Below are 19,564 nucleotides of genomic sequence, written 5' to 3' on the forward strand. Positions count from 1 at the left end.
ATTAATGCAGCAGTGGAAGTACAAGAGAACCTTGTTATCTAAGGATAATTGGTACCAGGAAAATCTACTTCAAGTAAATGCATTAAAGACAGACAACTTTATTTCATGCTAAATAATAGGCAAAGATTTGTTTGGAGCTCTGTCTTAAAAACTCAAGCAAATATATGAAAATAAGTTTATTTCAGAGTATGACAAATTTAGAATCTGAAGAATTATGCAGTACTTTGATCACAGACCAAATCAAGTGTTAATTCATTTTGGTATAATTTTTGCATTGAAATTGTATGATTGCATAGTATGATAGCACATTGTATTTTCTAAAGATTGATGCAGTCAATCTTTGACTTCATAGCATGTTTATGAAGTAAGGCTATTTTAAGAAAAATATTTTAGCACTTTGTGTATTTTCTAAATTCAGATTTCCATTGTACTGTTGGATGTTTACTGTATCTTATAATCAAAGAGAGATTAATTACCCAAGCATCCAGAGGAGTAGAGTTACTTGTGGGATGGACTTTTGTGTGAGTCTAGTTTTATCTGTGCTACCTTATTCACTCCTTTTGCAATTTCAAACCTGCAATGGTTTGGATATTGAATGCTTAGCTAACAAGGAATTTCATAATCTACAATGACAGGAGTAATTAATTCTGGAAAGGTTTCAGGATAATCAAAGTTGGTCAGGAAAGGACAATCAAGGTTTGTCATTAATGACTCTGGAAGCAGTGCTAGCTGAACAGGTTTTGAAGGTACCTAAAATCTCAGTATTTGACTTAATGTATTATATTACTAAAAACTAACATAAAGCATCAGATGATGCAATTTAAGATAAAAAATGCAAGGGAAAGCATGTTCATGAAATCTAGCATTTTAAATAGGATTTTGCAAATTCACTTTTAGATTTTCATTGTACTCTTGTACTTATGGAAATCTATGGTTTGTGTTTCATTTTATAAGATTCCTGAAGGAGTAATTTTTCAGATTCAAAGGGGGTGGGGGGAGGGCACAGGTAAGTGTCATGCACACACCACATACACACACACACACACACACACACACACACACATGACCATTGTTTGACCTAAAATATTTTTCATATATTTCTCTCAGTATCTTATTTTCTTGGGATTGCATGTGAATAACTATAAAGAAGAATCTAAAATGAAATTTTAAGTTATAGTTCTGTAGAGGCTGAGTTGAATTTTAACTTAATATAAGTAATGATTTGGCAAGTGAAGTTGGTTATACTGATATAATAACAGTTTTGAATGCTATTAGAGAAGTATTAACTCTGGTTTTTGCATTACTGTATGTATACTGAATCTCAATTTCTTTAAATTTAAGAAATTTATAGTAATATTCATAAATAATAAGAGGTCTATAGCAAAGAATATAGGGAAAGAAGTATATACCTTTATTTTATACTTCATAAATTCTATTCCATAGATGTTAATAGTTGATAAACAACCTCTGTTGATAGTTATGTTTTGATACAGACTTTTCTGGTCATTATGATTTTATAACCACTTTTTAGTAGTGTCAGAAGTTTGTTGTACTAAAGATTATATTAGTATTTGCATTCCTCAAATTAACTCAGAACTTGTATGAAGTGTCTACTAAAACAAATTAAAATGTTTTAAGTTCAGACATTTTATAAAATATATATCTAAAGCAGGACAGGCAAAGGTTTTTAGGCCAGTGAACTCTATGCTTCCCTTTATTAGGAATATATGTTACTCTTTAATGTTTTTTTCTTTATTTTTCTCTTCTCTTTCTCTCTTTTTTTTTTTTTCCCCTCTACCAGAAGACTTAGTGTCATGCTGACATGGAGATGTCATCCTAGCTTAAATATCTCTGTTAATTTTTGAAAATTTGTTTTAATATATAACTTATGTTCTTCTTAGGGTTAGAATATATGTGTGTATGTGTAAGAAAACATAGTTTGAAAATTCATGTAACTGAGATTGTATTTTCCTTAGTTATCAAATTTAACATCAAGAAATTCTTCTATTTGCCTTATATTTGTTTGTACAAATCAAGAATTGCCTTGTATTTGTTTATACATTAAAAACCTATTCACAAAATCCATGGAAGAAACTAGGCCTGCCATTATCATTATGAAGAATTAGAGAAGAGTATATACTTAAACATGCTTTAGCATTTCTGAGGACAGTTTATGGAAATGGGAGGTCTTCTGAAGATATAGACAACGTAACAGCTCTGTCAGCCCAAAGTCATTTCAGTCATACTAAAACAGGATATCATTTTTTATATGCACATAATAAGGTTGGATAACCATACCAGTATATTACTTTTCTGAATTGACTTCTCTCAGTCTTACTACATTTTTTTCTTAATGGGAGAAGGAAATCTGAACTAAATAGCGATAGCATGCAAGCAGTGGCAAATAGTAACTGTGGATTAAGGGTAGGTATATATGGTATATATGTTTTCCTTATTAAAAAAAGAGTTTCAGTAGTCTTGAACAGAAGCCTGGCTATCAAGTTTCCATTTGTAAAAAATATAATATTGGAAACAGCATTTGTAGGGTTTTTTCTCTGCCTCTCCAATTTTATTAGCTGTCTTTAATTGTTGATAATTCTTTTTTTTTGAGAAATGAGTATAATTTCTCATAAGATGAATATTAATTTTTAACTGGGAAAAAATGGTAGTCTCTTGTTACTTGAAGTAGTTACTTGATACTCATATGCTAAACTATCTCTAGGAAAGTGAAATACTGGAAGAATCTAAAGTAAATTGAAAATGTAGCTAATTTTTGTAAGGTAAATTCTAGCCGAAATAAGCAAGCAAAGACCAGGTAGTTTATTTGAACGCAATTCCCAGGCGAGGTTCACTAGTCTATGGAAATGGAGGCTGGGGAAGTCGCGCTCAGCAGAGCAGGCAGCAAGTTTTTAAAGTCAGGGGGAGGGAGAGCAAGGGTATACAGTGGCGCGGGGATTGGCTCACCTAGGGTACATGGGGTCTTTTATTGGCCTTTAGCCAGGTATTGGAAAGTTACCACTACTCTTCTAGCTTGGGGGAGGGCTCTAGTTAGGAATATTGTCTGATCAGACTCTGGAATGTTGTCAGACCGGAACCTGTTGGTCTCTTTGCCTTGTTTGGTGAGGCCTGAGCTTGTCCAGCAGGCTCACCCCTGCCCCTGGTGCCTCTAGCCTTACAGTTTTATCATTCTTAAACTCATACATGCCACAGACTAACAAAAAAACATACTTTTTCCCAGTTCTACAAGCCAGTGCTTTTTTCTAGAGTTATTTGGAATTTATTTTAAAGATAACTTAATTTTGCGTGTCACTTACAGTAAAATGGAAATGGAACTTTTATTTGCATTTGTAAATATTCGTGTACATATTTTAATCTTAAAATACCATGAAAGTTTGCCATAATGTGTTACTGGTTGCCTTATACATTGGTCAACCTTTGGTAATTTTTTCTAGTGAATCCTAAAGAAATTAACCTTTCCAGGTGGAATTCATGGTGTTTTTAAAAGAGACAAAACACAAAACTTAAATTGGACACCCAGCATTAAACATTTAACATTAGGCTAGGTTTTAAAAGGCATTAAATAAATTTTAATGGTACTTTTTTGTTGATAATATTCAATAGGGTAAATGTGTTAACTCATAAAAGACTCCTAGCATTTTATAGCTCTTTAAAAACAGTCATTGACACATTTAATAAAAATAAACAAATGTCCTCTACTATATTGGGAAATCAGTGTTCCCTAAAGAATTTGTTACGTGTTATTTCTGTTTCAGATAATTAAGTGGAGACTGATTTAGTAACAAATTGAACGTTAGGCCCAAGAGAGTATTTTTCTTTTGATTGTAATCATCTACAGGAGTTTCTTTCTTTTTTTTAAAATTACAAGTTGTAGGGAACTACAAGGGAATCTTAAAAATAAGAGATTTATAGTTTAAGATGATTAAAAATTAGTTAAAATAAGTATGATTTATTTCTAATGATTTGTTGGTAGCTCCTAATATGTTGATAGCTAATAAAATGAACACTGTACACCGGCTCTTTTGATCAGTTGTGTGGAGGGAGGGTAGGGCAGAAACGATTGGTTCTGGAGGCCATTTATAGATAAAATCACCAAAGGGAACTGTTCTACTTTCCTTCTTTGTTTGCACTCCATGCCCGCTGCACACCTCCTGAACTGTCTCCAGGACTGGGATAGCATGTGTTTTTTGAAAAGGCTTCTCAAATGATCTAAGGAAGAACTATTGCAAATACCACTAGGTTTTTGACATTGACCAAAACCAATGAGACATTTTGTTAGAATTTAGGTTAAAAACCAGTGTTTATTTACCTTAATATTTGTGCTTGAATTTGTCTGTATTTCAGAGTTACATAATAAGGAAAATTATCAAGATGTCAAGCAGATTCTAAGTGTATTATTTCAAGGTAGATAAGAGTAAAGAATACAGGAAAAAGCACTTGTTCTGTGAGTCAGTCAGTCTGGGATTTTAATTTTTGTCCTGCCACTAATTAACAGAATGACCTTAAGCCCTTTAACATCCTTTCCTATGAAAAGATACTAATTGACTTGATAACCAGATTTCTGGCTAGAAAATAAATGTGTCAATAATCAGAATGTAAAATTTACCAAAATACTGACTTGGTTCTAATACTGAACAAATATAGTTAAAAGTGATAACATATTTTAACAACTTTTGATGACTACTGACAGATCAAATAAGCAAAATTTAAATTTGGAATCAATGGGAAGAAAAAAATGTTAATTCTGATGTCAAACCAGAATATTAACAATTGAAACACTTCTGAATAAAAAGCTAGGATGAACTATGTGAAAAGAAGTTTGGGTAACTATTTATAACATGTATTTTTGTCATCAATAACCAAAATTGGACATTCTTATTAAAGCTGTTAAAACAATCCTGATAAATATTCCAAGCAGGATATATAAATGCTAATTGGATTTGAACAAACTGATTTTCAGTGAATTGATCTGCTTCTCCCAGAGGATTTCTCGGCATATTATAGCCTCAGAACTCTGAGAAGCCCAGATTGAAAATTATTGAACTTTACAAATCTTCAAAGGTGTTCTCTACAATTTTTTGGAGATAGTGCTAACAGAAAGGAAGCTTTATTATAAACTTAAGTAACTTTTTGTGTTTGTTTTATACAGAATATTTATTTGCTAAGCAGCCAAGTAAATGTATGTCTTAAATAAATGTATCTTTTTTCTTTCCATTTTAAAGAAATAGATCTATGCTTTTAATTAAATAAAATAGGGAGCTGCTTAGTTTACAAAATTAAGACTCTAAGGTGAAAAATTATTGTTATATTATCTCCTTTGATAGCAGTTTGTTTTTAATATTTATAGGAGAACTACTTTGGGGAGGATGACATGTATATGGATTTTGAAGAGGTTATTTCAAGTCCTGTTCTGTCACTGTCAACGTCATCCAGCTCTGGGTGGACAGCTGTTGGAATGGAAAATGACAAAAAGGAAAATGAAAGTTCAGCCAAGTCAATTCATCCTCTTACCTTGCGTCCTTGGGACATTACTGTACTCGTTAATTTGTACAAAGTTCATGGGCGTCTTCCTGTTGTAAGTGTTCACATAAAAAAATACTCAGGGTTGTATTATGAAATTCACCCAGCATAGGAAACTGTATATGTGTGTGCGAACACACACACTTATAAAAAAATTCTGGTTAGAAAACTTCTCAGTTTATCCTTTCATCTTTATAAAGCTTATTATTTCTTTCATAATGTGATTACTTGAGCATTGGTAATTTTACTTTGTTCTTTTCTTTCACTATAGTTTGTTTTTTGCTGTTCTCTATAACTTTAGAACATTTTGCCAGGGCTTTGAGTTGCTGGGTTTGTAATTAGCTTGATATATATTCTAGGATTTTACAGTTTTTTAGCCTTTATCTCCAACTCCTGACCAGTTAGGGGCTTTATTGTGAACTTAGCACAACATTAAGAGTCAGGCTTGACCCTGGAGGTTGAATTGTGTCAGAGGTTTGGGCCCAGCACAGAATCCTGGTTCGCTCTAAGGATGTGCCTTGGGCCTGTTGGGGCTGGATTGGAAAGAGATTATGTCGTCAAAGAACCCAGGGCTGTTGGAGCCAGGCCAGGTAGGAAGCAAGGGGGCCTAGGACATGGTGCCTCATACTGGCTCCATGTCTTCTGCCTAGAGGTGCACAGCAGAGAACTTACCTCTGGTGCTTAGTGAACCTAATGTCCTTCCTGTGGCACAGAATAGTTATTTTTGTCCATAAACACTATTTCTCTTTTTAAAAATCAATGTCTCTTAATTACATAAATACAATTTTAATTTTCCTGTACTACCTTGGTCTTTACTTTTCCTGTATCTGGGTTATGCTGTTCTGTTTGATTTTAGCATGGAACTACTGATGGTCCTGAGTGCCCTACAGCTTTCTTGGAAAGACTGTGTTTTGAAATGAAAAAAGGATTTAGAGAGACCATGCTGCAGCTTGTCTTGTCACCCTTGAATGTGTTTGTCAGTGATAACTATCAGGTAACTGAAACTGCTTTATGGCAGAGACTTAGAAATTTATTATTACTCTTATGGGGTCTCTGTGCATGGAATATATAGCTCTTCAGATTCAAGAATTTTAGTTTAATTGTATTAAGTTTTATAAGTATATATATGTATGAGAATTTTTCAGACACCTGCTTTTTTTCCTCTTTTTTTTCCTGCTGTTTCCTATACGTGATACCAAACAATTATATTTATTGTGTTTAGATATGGAAAGAAATACTTTATAGCTTACTGTATAACTTTATACTTAATAGAAATACTTTATAACCTTCTCATACATTTATGAAAGTGAAAAATGTAAAATGTATCAGTGGATTCTGTTGAAAATCACAACCTAAGTAGTAATATTAACCAGTACCATAGATCTTCAAAACATGCATATCTACGTGGTCAGTGAATTATTCTTTCCATCTAATGTACTTACAAGATATCTCTGGGGCTTTTTTGGAAGAGAACCAATGATATTCATCAAATGGGATAATTTACATTGCTGGGTAGACTATCACTTTTTTCTTCTAATTATTATTTTTTAATATACATTGTTTGCATCCAAGTTTAATATAAGTGGATTTTATACAAGAATGAATGTTTTTTTTCACTTTTTAAATTCATTTCGATATCATTAATCTACAATTACATGAAGAACATTATTTTTACTAGACTACCCCCTTCTCCAAGTCCCCCCCCACAAACCCCATTACAGTCACTGTCCATCAGCGTAGTAAGATGCTGCAGAATCCCTACTCATCTTCTCTGTGTTGTACAGCCCTCCCCGTGTCCCCGCCCCGACTACACATGCTAATCGTAATGCCCCCTTTCTTTTCTACCGCCCTTATCCCTCCCTTCCCACCCATCCTCCTCAGTCCCTTTCTCTTTGGTAACTGTTAGTCCATTCTTGGGTTCTGTGATTGTGCTGCTGTTTTGTTCCTTCAGTTTTTCTTTGTTCTTATACTCCACATATTAGTGAAATCATTTGGTACTTGTCTTTCTCTACTTGGCTTATTTCACTGAGCATAATGCCCTCAACCTCCATCCATGTTGTTGCAAATGGTAGGATTTGTTTTCTTCTTATGGCTGAACAATATTCCATTGTGTATATGTACCACATCTTCTTTATCCATTCATCTACTGGTGGACATTTAGGTTGCTTCCATTTCTTGGCTATTGTAAATAGTGCAGCGATAAACATAGGGGTGCATCTGTCTTTTTCAAACTGGGTTGCTGCATTCTTAGGGTAAATTCCTAGAAGTAGAATTTCTGGGTCAAATGGTATGTCTATTTTGAGCTTTTTGAGGAAACTCCATATTGCTTTCCACAATGGTTGAACTACTTTACATTCCCACCAGCAGTGTAGGAGTGTTCGCCGTTCTCCACATCCTCGCCAACATTTGTTGTTGTTTGTCTTTTGGATGGTGGTGATCCATACTGGTGTGAGGTGATATCTCATTGTGGTTTTAATTTGCATTTCTCTGATGACAAGCGATGTGGAGCATCTTTTCATGTGTTTGTTGGCCATCTGAATTTCTTCTTTGGAGAACTGTCCGTTCAGCTCCTCTGCCCATTTTTTAATTGGATTATTTGCTTTTTGTTTGTTGAGGTGTGTGAGCTCTTTATATATTTTGGATGTCAACCCTTTATCGGATCTGTCATATATATTCTCCCAAACTGTAGGGTATGTTTTTGTTCTATTGATGGTGTCCTTTGCTATACAGAAGCTTTTCAGCTTGATATATTCCCACTTGTTCATTTTTTCTTTTGTTTCCCTTCCCCAGGGAGATATGTTCATGAAGAAGCCACTCATGTTTATGTCCAAGAGATTTTGCCTATGTTTTTTTCTAAGAGTTTTATGGTTTCATGACTTACATTCAGGTCTTTGATCCATTTTGAATTTACTTTTGTGTATGGAATTAGACAGTGATCCAGTTTCATTCTCTTACATGCAGCTTTCCAGTTTTGCCAGCACCATCTGTTGAAGAGACTGTCATTTCCTCATTGTATGTCCATGGCTCCTTTATCATATATTAATTGACCATATATGTTTGGGTTAATGTCTGGAGTCTCTAATCTGTTCCACTGGTCTGTGGCTCTGCTCTTGTGCCAGTACCAAACTGTCTTGATTACTGTGGCTTTGTAGTAGAGGTTGAAGTTGGGAAGCAAAATCTCCCCCACTTTATTCTTCCTTCTCAGGATTGCTTTGGCTATTCGGGGTCTTTGGTGTTTCCATATGAATTTTTGAACTATTTGTTCCAGTTTGTTGTAGAATATTGTTGGTAATTTGGTAGGGATTGCATCAAATCTGTATATTGATTTGAGCAGGATGGCCATTTTGATTATATTTATTCTTCAAAGCCAAGAGCATGGGATGAGTTTCCATTTGTTAGTGTCCTCTTTAATTTCTTTTAAGAGTGTCTTGTAGTTTTCAGGGATTAGGTCTTTCACTTCCTTGGTTAGGTTTATTCCTAAGTATTTTATTCTTTTTGATGCAATTATGAATGGAATTGTTTTCCTGATTTCTCTTTCTGTTAGTTCATTGTTAGTGTATAGGAAAGGCACAGATTTCTGTGTGTTAATTTTGTATCCTGCAACTTTGCTGTATTCCGATATCAGTTCTTGTAGTTTTGGAGTGGAGTCTTTTATGTAGGGTTTTTTATGTACAATATCATGTCATGTGCAAATAGTGACAGTTTAACTTCTTCTTTACCAATTTGGATTCCTTGTATTTCTTTGTATTGTCTAATTGCCCTGGCCAGGACCTCCAGTAATATGTAGAATAACAGTGCGGAGAGTGGGCATCCCTGTCTTGTTCCCAATCTCAGAGGAAAACCTTTCAGCTTCTCACTGTTCAGTATGATGTTGGCTGTGGGTTTATCATATATGGCCTTTATTATGTTGAGGTACTTGCCCTCTATACGCATTTTGCTGAGAGTTTTTATCATGAATGAATGTTGCATTTTGTCGAATGCTTTTTCAGCATCTATGGAGATGATCATGTGGTTTTTGTCTTTCTTTTTGTTTATGTGGTGGATGATGTTGATGGATTTTCGAATGTTGTACCATCCTTGCATCCCTGGGATGAATCCCACTTGGTCATGGTGTATGATCCTTTTGATGTATTTTTGAATTAGGTTTGCTAATGTTTTGTTGAGTATTTTTGCATCTACGTTCATAAGGGATATTGGTCTGTAATTTTCTTTTTTGGTGGGGTCTTTGCCTGGTTTTGGTATTAGAGTGATGTTGGCTTCATAGAGTGAGTTTGGGAGTATTCCCTCCTGCTCTATTTTTTGGAAAATTTTAAGGAGAGTGGGTATTATGTCTTCTCTGTATGTCTGATAAAATCTGCGGTAAATCCATCTGGCCCTGGGTTTTGTTCTTAGGTAGTTTTTTGATTACTGTTTCAATTCCTTTGCTGGTAATTGTTTTGTTTAGATTTTGTGTTTCTTCCTTGGTCAGTCTTGGAAGGTAGTATTTTTGTAGGAAGTTCTCCATTTCTTCTAGGTTTTCCAGCTTGTTAACATATAGATTTTCATAGTAGTCTCTAATAATTCTTTGTATTTTTGTGGGGTCCGTCGTGATGTTCCCTTTCTCATTTCTAATTCTGTTGATGTGTGTTGATTCTCTTTTTCTCTTAATAAGTCTGGCTATAGGCTTATCTATTTTGTTTTTTTCTCAAAGAACCAGCTCTTGGTTTCGTTGATTTTTTTCTGTTGTTTTATTCTTCTCAATTTTATTTATTTCTTCTCTGATCTTTATTATGCCCCCCTTCTGCTGACTTTAGGCCTCAATTGTTCTTCTTTTTCCAATTTCAATAATTGTGACGTCAGACTATTCATTTGGGTTTGTTCTTCCTTCTTTAGATATGCCTGGATTGCTATATACTTTCCTCTGAAGACTGCTTTTGCTGCATCCCACAAAAGTTGGGGCTTTGTGTTGTTGTTGTCATTTGTTTCCATTTATTGCTTGATCTCTATTTTAATTTGGTCATTGATCCATTGATTATTTAGGAGCGTGTTGTTAAGCATCCATGTGTTTGTGAGCCTTTTTGCTTTCTTTGTACAATTTAGTTCTAGTTTTATATCTTTGTTGTCTGAAAAGTTGGTTGCTAGAATTTCAATCTTTTTGAATTTTCTTAGGCTCTTTTTGTGGCCTAGTATGTGGTCTATTCTGGAGAATGTTCCATGTATACTGGAGATGAATGTGTGTCCTGTTGTTTTTGGATGTAGAGTTCTATAGATGTCTATTAGGTCCATCTGTTCTAGTGTGTTATTTAGTGCCTGTGTGTCCTTACTTATTCTCTGTCTGGTGGATATGTCCTTTGGAGTGAATGGTGTGTTGAAGTCTCCTAAAATGAATGCATTGCATTGTATTTCCTCCTTTAGTTCTGTTAGTATTTGTTTCATGATGGTGCTCCTGTGTTGGGTGCATATATATTTATAATGGTTATATCCTCTTGTTGGACTGAGCTCTTTATCATTATGTAATGCCCTTCTTTATCTCTTTTTTACTTTCTTTGTTTTGAAGTCTATTTTGTCTGATACTAGCACTGCAAAACCTTTTTTTTTTATCCCTGTTATTTGCATGAAATATCTTTTTCCATCCCTTGACTTTTAGTCTGTGCATGTCTTTGGGTTTGAGGTGAGTCTCTTGTAAGCAGCATATAGATGGGTCTTGTTTTTTTATCCATTCAGTGACTCTGTGTCTTTTGGTTGGTGCATTCAGTCCATTTACATTTAGGGTGATTGTCGGTAGGTATGTACTTATTGCCATTGCAGGCCTTAAGTTCATGGTTACCAAAGGTTCAGGGTTAATTTCCTTACTATCTAAGAGTCTAACTTAACTCACTTAGTATGCTATTACAAACACAATCTAAATGTTCTTTTCTGTTTCTCCTCCTTTTTCTTTCTCCTCCATTCTTTAAATATTAGGTATCAAATTCTGTACTTTTTGTCTATCCCTTTATTGACTTTAGGGATAGTTAATTTAATTTTGCATTTGCTTAGTAGTTAACTGTTTTACTTTCTTTACTGTGGTTTTATTACCTCTGGTGACAGCTATCCAACCTTAGGAACACTTCCATCTATAGCAGTCCCTCCAAAATAGACTGTAGAGGTGGTTTGTGGGAGGTAATTCTTTCAGCTTTTGCTTATCTGGAAATTGTTTAATCCCTCCTTCAAATTTAAATGATAATCTTGCCAGATAACGTAATCTTGGTTCCAGGCCCTTCTGCTTCATGGCATTAAATACATCATGCCACTCTGTTCTGGCCTACAAGGTTTCTGCTGAGAAGTCTGATGTTAGCCTGATGAGCTTTCCTTTGTATGTGATTTCCTTTCTGTCTCTGGCTGCTTTTAACAGTCTGTCCTTATTCTTGATCTTTTCCATTTTAATTACTATGTGTCTTGGTGTTGTCTTCCTTGGGTCCCTTGTGTTGGGAGATCTGTGGATCTCCATGGCCTGAGAGACTCTCTCCTTCCCCAGATTGGGAAAGTTTTTAGCAACTACCTCCTCAAAGACACTTTCTATCCCTTTATCTCTCTCTTCTTCTTCTGGTATCCCTATAATGTGAATATTGTTCTGTTTTAATTGGACACACAGTTCTCTCAATATTCTTTCATTCTTAGGGATCCTTCTTTCTCTCTGTGCCTCAGCTTCTTTGTATTCCTCTTCTCTAGTTTCTATTTCATTTATCGTCTCCTCCACCATATCCAACCTGCTTTTAATACCCTCCATCGTGCTCTTCAACGATTGAATCTCCAACGTGAATTCATTCCTGAGTTCTTGGATGTCTTTCCATACCCCCAATAGCATATTAGCATGTTGATGATTTTTATTTTGAACTCTTTTTCAGGAAGAGTCACGAAGTCCATATCATTTAAATCTTTCTTGGGAGTTGTATTAGTAATTTTATTCTGGATCAGGTTTCTTTGGCATTTCATGTTTGTATATGGCGCCCTCTAGTGTCCAGAAGCTCTATTCTGGAGCTGCTGAGCCCCTGAAGCAATGTTGGGTGTTGCGACGGAGTGTTATTGGTGCCTGGGGGGAGGAAAGAGCTGTTCCCCTCTTCCTGGCTGCTGTGCCTGTCTCCACTGTCTGAACCAGTGGGCCAAGCAAACAGGTATAGGCTTTTGTCCCAAAGCTGCCGGATATGGATCCCTGTTTTCCACAAGCAGCCGGAATCCCAGTCTCCCCAGGAACTCCGCCTGTCCCAGCTTTCCAACCCCGTAATCAGAAGAGTATGATGAAAGCACCATGAAATGTAGGTTTGTGCTCCCAGAGCAGATCTCTGGAGGTAGGTATTCAGCAGTCCCAGGCCTTCCACTCCCTCCCTTCTCAGTTTCTCTTCCTCCCCCCAGTGAGCTGGGGTAGGGGAAGGGCTCGGGTCCCGCCGAGCCACCGCTCTGGTACATTACCCCGTTCAGTGAGGTCTGCTCTTTTCTTCAGGTGCATGCATTCTGGCACCATCCTCTTTCCTGTTTGTCTCTCTCAGGATTAGTTTTGCCAACTGTATTTTCTAATTGTATCCAGTTTTAGGAGGAAGCCTGTGTCTCTCCTCTCATGCCGCCATCTTTAATCCTCCACGTTCTTATTATTTTTTTAATGCCCAATGGCTTCTTTTGAATCTACCACAGTTTCAGGACTTGCCCCTACTTTTATTCAAATTGTGTGCTTTAGAACTATTAGTGAATTTTAATAGAAGGCAAAGTAAAATTATAAAATTATAAGCCGCCAAGATAGTACAAAGAGGTCCTGTGGATCCTTCATGCAGTTTTCCCCACATTCATCTTTTATATGATTATAGTGCAGTATCAAAAACAGGAAATTGACATTAGTACAATGTGTATGCATAGTTCTTGTTATTATGGTGTGTAAGTTCATGTAATTGCTACTTAAGATATAAAACTATTCTATCATCACAAAGGTCTCACTTTCATAGCATTTCAATTTTAACTTGGTTTAGAAAAATAACTGTTGTACTCCTCTAATTAGTGGGTCATTATAAGTTGGTTCTTTTATATTCTGGGAAATAAGTTTGTGGAGAGGAATCCCATCTCCTTTTTCAGTCTAGTGAGGAAGCTAAGGTAAAAGGGAAATGTCTTCTTATGGCTGAGTTTTGATCATCTTAAATGAGTATCTCTGCTTTCCTCTGAGCACCTGGTGATACTTCAACTTTTATTTTAATAACACTGCATTCTCAAATAAAAGATTTTACCAACATAAAAGCATTTTATTGAGGTCATTATGAGAATTCACATTAAGCCTTTTTAGTGAGTCATTGGCAAACTTGTACAGAGACTTAAGTATAAAGTATTTATTTGTTGATTAGAAAAGGAGTTCATGGAGTGGAGATATCACGATGGTAGTAAGAGTACTGGTGATATTTTGTTTCTTAGATAGTTAGCACTTCATAATTTACTCTGAAGACAAGGTTACTGTCTTTTTTATTCTCTTGGAATTTGCTTATCTGCTTGACTGGCATGACTACTAAGGAGATTTTTTCTTTGTGTGTCTCTATACTATTTAATATTCTTTCATGGTGAGAAGCATCACACTGATTACACTCGTAGCTCAGTCCTGTGTCACTCATCTGTTGCTGCTTATTCCTGTAGCATAGTTTTAGTGCAGACTTCAAGGCTAAGGATCTATGGTAATGGGTGGACTGCTGTGTCTGACTTACAAAACCATCCCCTTTTAATTTATGATTATCTTATGGTATTAGATAGTTTTCTAGCACTGCCACAGTTAAACACCCCATACTGGGTGGTGTAAAACAACAGAAATTTATTGTCTTATAATTCTGGAGCCTAGAAGCGTGCAATCAAGGTGCAGGGCCATGCTCTCTCTGCAGGCTATAGGAGAGGGTCCTTCCTCTCCTCTTTCTAGCTTTAGGTGGTTGCTAGCAGTCTATGGCATTCTTTGTCTTACAGATAGATGCATTACTCAAATCTCTGCCTCCATCTTCACATGGCATTCTCTCCATGCCTCTGTGTGTCCCAACTTTTCTCTCATAAAGACCCACCCTAATGTAGTGTAACCTTATGAATACTTCTTACATCTGCCTAGACACTATTTCCAAATGCGGTGTCACATTCACAGGTGCCTGGGCTTAGGACTTGAATGTTATATTTTTAGGGGAAACAGTTCAATCCATAAATACTAGCTGTAATAAAATTTAGAATATAATCTTTATTACAGTGTGTCAGGTAGGTTCTGTCTTTAGGACAAGCCAAGATCCACATGTTTTCTGGGCTTAAAAAAAATTACCAAAAATTTTATACTGAGAATTATGGAATCTCAGTGGCGGAGTGATCCTCATTGACCATCCTCCCCAGCACCCTCAGGGAATTGATGCCTGGGAAAGCCAGATGACTTTATATACTGTTACACAAGTTACATGAAAATAAGATTTTAAAATGTATCAGAAGAGCTACCAAAGCTATTATAGTCATGATTTGAAATTCCCTTTATGAATTAGGTTTATCCATTATCCGTAAATTTTTTTTAAGAATACATTTTCTGAAATGTGTTGAAACAAGGAATACAACCCTGTAAGATGTCCACACACTTGCTGTGAAGAATGCTGCACAGGCAGTACCTACTTTTTCTGCTCCCTCTGTTAGGTGCAGTGGATACATTGTGAAGAAGACAGAAGTGGTCTTTACCCTAATATACCTGATGGAGAAGATAAATATTGAGGGAATTACAACTTAGATAAGTAATTTCAAGTGTAAAAAGTGGTGCCAGGAGAGGTATGAGGTGCCTGGGTAGCATGTAATGGTCTTGAGACAAGACCATGATAAAATTTGCCTTTTTAAAAGGTTCTGTGGTTGTTTGATAGAGTACAAAGCAGAGAGATGTAAGAGTGGATGCCAGGAGGCTTTGCAAAGGTCCTGCCAAGAGGTCGTACTATTTGGAACAGAATGGTAGCAGGGAAGATAGAAGAAAGTCAGTGAATGTATTTGTGAGAGATTAGGAGGTAGATTCTGCAGAAATTTGTGACTAATTTTAAGGGCATTGCCAAACTTACCTGATTCTATATTGCAAACAATATTCTGTGGAGCTAGTATTCTATGAACACCCTCTTTTAAGACATACCCATTAGCATTCTGAATAAGTCTTAGAAGTTTTCCTTTTTGAAATATTTGCTGCTTTTTTGAGTGAATATATAATTATTCTTTTTAAGGGAAATCTATCCTTTTTATATTTACATACTTCTCAATATCTCTATGGAACATGGCTTTCTTCTCTAGTTCTTCATTCTGTGATCTTAGTGCTCTTCCCTGTTGTTTTCTTCTTTTTATTATTTTAATCTCATGATTCCAGCCTTTCCACCAAAGACTGGCCTCTTATGTTCTCTGTCAGCTAGAGTACTAGTTTCTTTTTGTTCTTTGAGGCAGGAACCAGAGATCCACATTCTTTTTAGAACTTCTCTATCTTGCTTTAGAGTTGGCCTGTAATTGACAATGTCACAAAAGAAGTTTAACTCAGACTACTTTGAGTAAAAGGTTGTTTTAGGAGCTTGTAGATCTTGAAATCTAATTATCAGGATAGCATGTTTTTATGTTTGTCACTGGGGAAAAAAGCAACTAGAAATTACAATGCTGATTTTCATGTATTTCTTACAGTCTTACTATTATTGTTTTCAGCAGCGACCCCCTGTGGATGAAGTACTCAGGGAAGGTCACATCAATTTGTCAGGTCTCCAGCTGAGAGCACATGCTATGTTCTCAGCAGAAGGGCTTCCTTTGGGAAGTGATTCCTTAGAATATGCGTGGCTAATTGATGTGCAGGCTGGAAGTCTTACAGCCAAGGTCACAGCACCACAGGTATGATTCTCAGATTATTATCTCCTGTCTTACTTACTTTTTCCTTTGCTCACCCACCTGGCCAAGAGTAAATTGCTTGCCTGTTGGAATGTTCAATTTCCACTCATGGTGTTCTGATGGACAGATAACCACTTTTTGAATGGAAGTAATTCTTGTCATTCAGAATTTTCTTAGCAATAGATGAGTCTCAAACAAGTTTCACTTTTCTGAGCCACATAAAATTATGTTTTATGGTTCTATGTAATCCTTTTAAGAATTTGAAAACTTTCTATAGGAAAAACTTAGGATGAGAACTGTTTGGGAATTAAATTATGTACTATTAAGATTATATTAGTTGACTCTTCATTGTTGGAGCAGTCTTTCCCCAGTATATGGAATAATTTTCTAAGAACTTTGTTTTCTTGTGTATTTCTTAAGCAGCACTTGAAAATAGTCTTTGAGGATTAGGTACCAGAGTGCTTTACTTATCATGACCTAAAGCAAGACAGTATGATTTGCACCTGCCATTAGTAATGTGGACACTGGTTTAGAAAAATAAAAACAAATTTATTGGTAAGTAAACCTGGTCTACAGTGCTAATTGTGATCCTTTTGGGTAAATTTCCGCTCCCCTTGCCACTGACCCTTAGTCTTTGGAAGGTTCAGAGACATAAAGAATGTTTCAGTTCTAGAAATGGACCATTGAAATTTAGTTGAATAGTCATATTACTATAACATTTCACCTGTTAAGCTGCATATTTATGATAATATGCATGCTCCTATTGGCATATCAAAAAAAAAGACTGGAATGTGGTAGAAATGTACATACTAAATTTTAGTAAGTTACAGAAAAGGAATGAACCATTTAGAGGTAGGTAGTAACAACAAGAAAGTAAATAAAGAATCTAGGTACCTTGTGTATTTGAGAGAAATTGTTGAAAGGCAGCAAAAAACTCAGATTCCAGAAATAGGAGAAAGTGAATGGAATTAGAAAGGGATCTTTTATATACAAGAGGATAGGAAGAAATACATAACAGAATGTATAAAAATGAGTGAAAAGTGTTCAATGTTCACTGGCTTCCTTACAATCCTTTCCTTACTATCGATCATCAACTATGCAAGGAAAAACTGAAGCATATAACAAAACAGCTTTTTTCCTAATAAGCATGGAATAAAGCCATGATGACCTTGCAAGATGGGACAGATTCCTGTAATCTAAGGATTGCTACGATCTCAGTTACTGTAAGTTGCCCCTACTAGGAGATGAAACATTTCTCTTTCTTCTGCACTAGAATCTTGGCATCACTGTTCCCCATAAGGCTCATGAATCCATAGGTGCTTCTAATGTTTCTTCTATTCTTTATATGCTTTAAAAATGAAATTATGTTTTCCAAGGATTTAAATTGTGTACTTTTTTGATGGGGGGCTGGGGAGTAATATCAGAAATACTCATGTCTCAGTGTTTTATTGCTAACAATTCTAATCAATTATAAAATTAAAGGGTTTTTCAATTCAAGATTTGATGATAATTAATATACGCTTACTGAAGCTTCTGTTTATATTAGCAAAAATGCTTTAATAGTAAACTACCTGATTTTCCAAAATCATAGCTCAATCTAATTAGGTACAAATTTCACATGAAAGCTTGGTTTATTATTAGGTAGAGAATTTTAGTTGTTTTTCTATGCACTGGATTCCTGTTAGTCATATAAGAGGAAACATAAAACCTTGAAGAAAAGCACTTGCTTTAGGAGCTGTTGCAGTTGAATTTTTCAGTTGAAATGCATTTTCATTTTGGTAATGCATTTTGTCATTCACAAATGAAACATAACAAGCTTATAAATGATGTCAAGGTAGAAAAATGATATTGGCTAACGGTAGATTATGTAGTGATTGGTGTAAGACAGCTTTTGTTTCTTTCAAGTGTATTAATATTCTTGGTAAGTTTTTGAACTCTGAACACTTGGTTGGAATGCTAATAGTATTGTCAACCTGTCGCTGCTTATTTGTAGCTGGCTTGCCTCTTGGAGTGGGGACAGACGTTTGTTTTTCATGTGGTGTGTCGGGAGTATGAACTGGAAAGACCAAAATCGGTAATAATATGTCAGCATGGAATTGACCGTCGGTTCTGTGAATCCAAGGTACCTTAACAAATATGTTAGCAGTATTATAAATTACTTTATAGATATTTTTAAGTGAAAGATTGAAGTAATCAACTTTAAATCAAATGCGCAGATCCATGAAGTAAACATTGTAATTCATTTTTTTTCAATTATTGAAATTATTTTGCAGATTTATAGCCCTTTGTTATTTAATTGTGTCTGAAATAGGTAATTATTAAAACATACATTCACAAATAAATGGAGATATAAAAATTATATCTTCTCTGTTACATTTTTACTGTTTACATTCATGTCTTATTGCATTTGTACACTAACTCTCTGGAACATCTATTTATATAGAGGATTTGGAAATTAAAACAAGAGGAAGGTTAAGTTCCTTCCATGACATTATTCACAGACCCCTCTGGAACATAACTGTTCTCCTGTAATGTGAATAGCAATGTTGCGCATTTACCAAGTTTCCGGACTCCAAATCTCATGCTCTTTCCACAGCAATGCACTGCTTTGACTGAGGGTCATCACTGTACCTTCAAGACACTTGTAAAAAAGTAGATAATAATCCCTAAAGCTATGTGCAGGGACAGTGAAATGCAGCATGGCGTTTTGCAATAAATACTGATCCTTATGAATTTGGGGATGGGGAACTTGGTTTTTTCTGTAGTGTGTCATTTCAGAACCATGGAAAACATGGCAGTTTCAAAAAAAGAAAAGTAGCCCAATTGTAGAACACATTGTTAAAAAATTTAGTGTTTCTTTCTAGTTTCTTACCTATATGTTTCTTTTCTTTTTGTTTTCTTTTGTTATACAGACTTTTAGCTGTTATATTTCTGTGAATTGAAAGTAATTCATCCTGCTTTTAATTTTATGTCAAAAAAAAATCTGCAACCTGTGCTTATTTAATGACAAAAAAGGAAACAGCTATAGGTAGTGATAAGATTATTATTTTTTTTGTGATAAACACACCATGAGGCTCTAGGGAATTGGTTCTTCAGTCATGTCAGTCAGTTAATTTCTTAGATTAAATTCATACATGCTGGTAGGCATTTCCTCCCTCTATTATTTTAGACTCAAAGCTTTTACGTTGTA

General features: G+C 35.4%; 1 protein-coding gene across 1 annotated transcript in view; it reads left to right on the forward strand.

Moving 5' to 3' along the window:
• Positions 1 to 19,564, forward strand: part of LOC118928599 (bridge-like lipid transfer protein family member 1) — a 179,059-nt gene that overhangs the window by 26,383 nt on the left and 133,112 nt on the right. Inside the window, 4 exon segments of the mRNA XM_057503269.1 lie at positions 5,366 to 5,593; positions 6,395 to 6,532; positions 16,198 to 16,377; positions 18,368 to 18,496. Coding sequence (XP_057359252.1) covers positions 5,366 to 5,593; positions 6,395 to 6,532; positions 16,198 to 16,377; positions 18,368 to 18,496 — 675 coding nt within the window.

The sequence above is a fragment of the Manis pentadactyla genome, chromosome 5 (assembly GCF_030020395.1).
Source record: "Manis pentadactyla isolate mManPen7 chromosome 5, mManPen7.hap1, whole genome shotgun sequence".
NCBI classification, from domain to species: Eukaryota; Metazoa; Chordata; class Mammalia; order Pholidota; family Manidae; genus Manis; species Manis pentadactyla.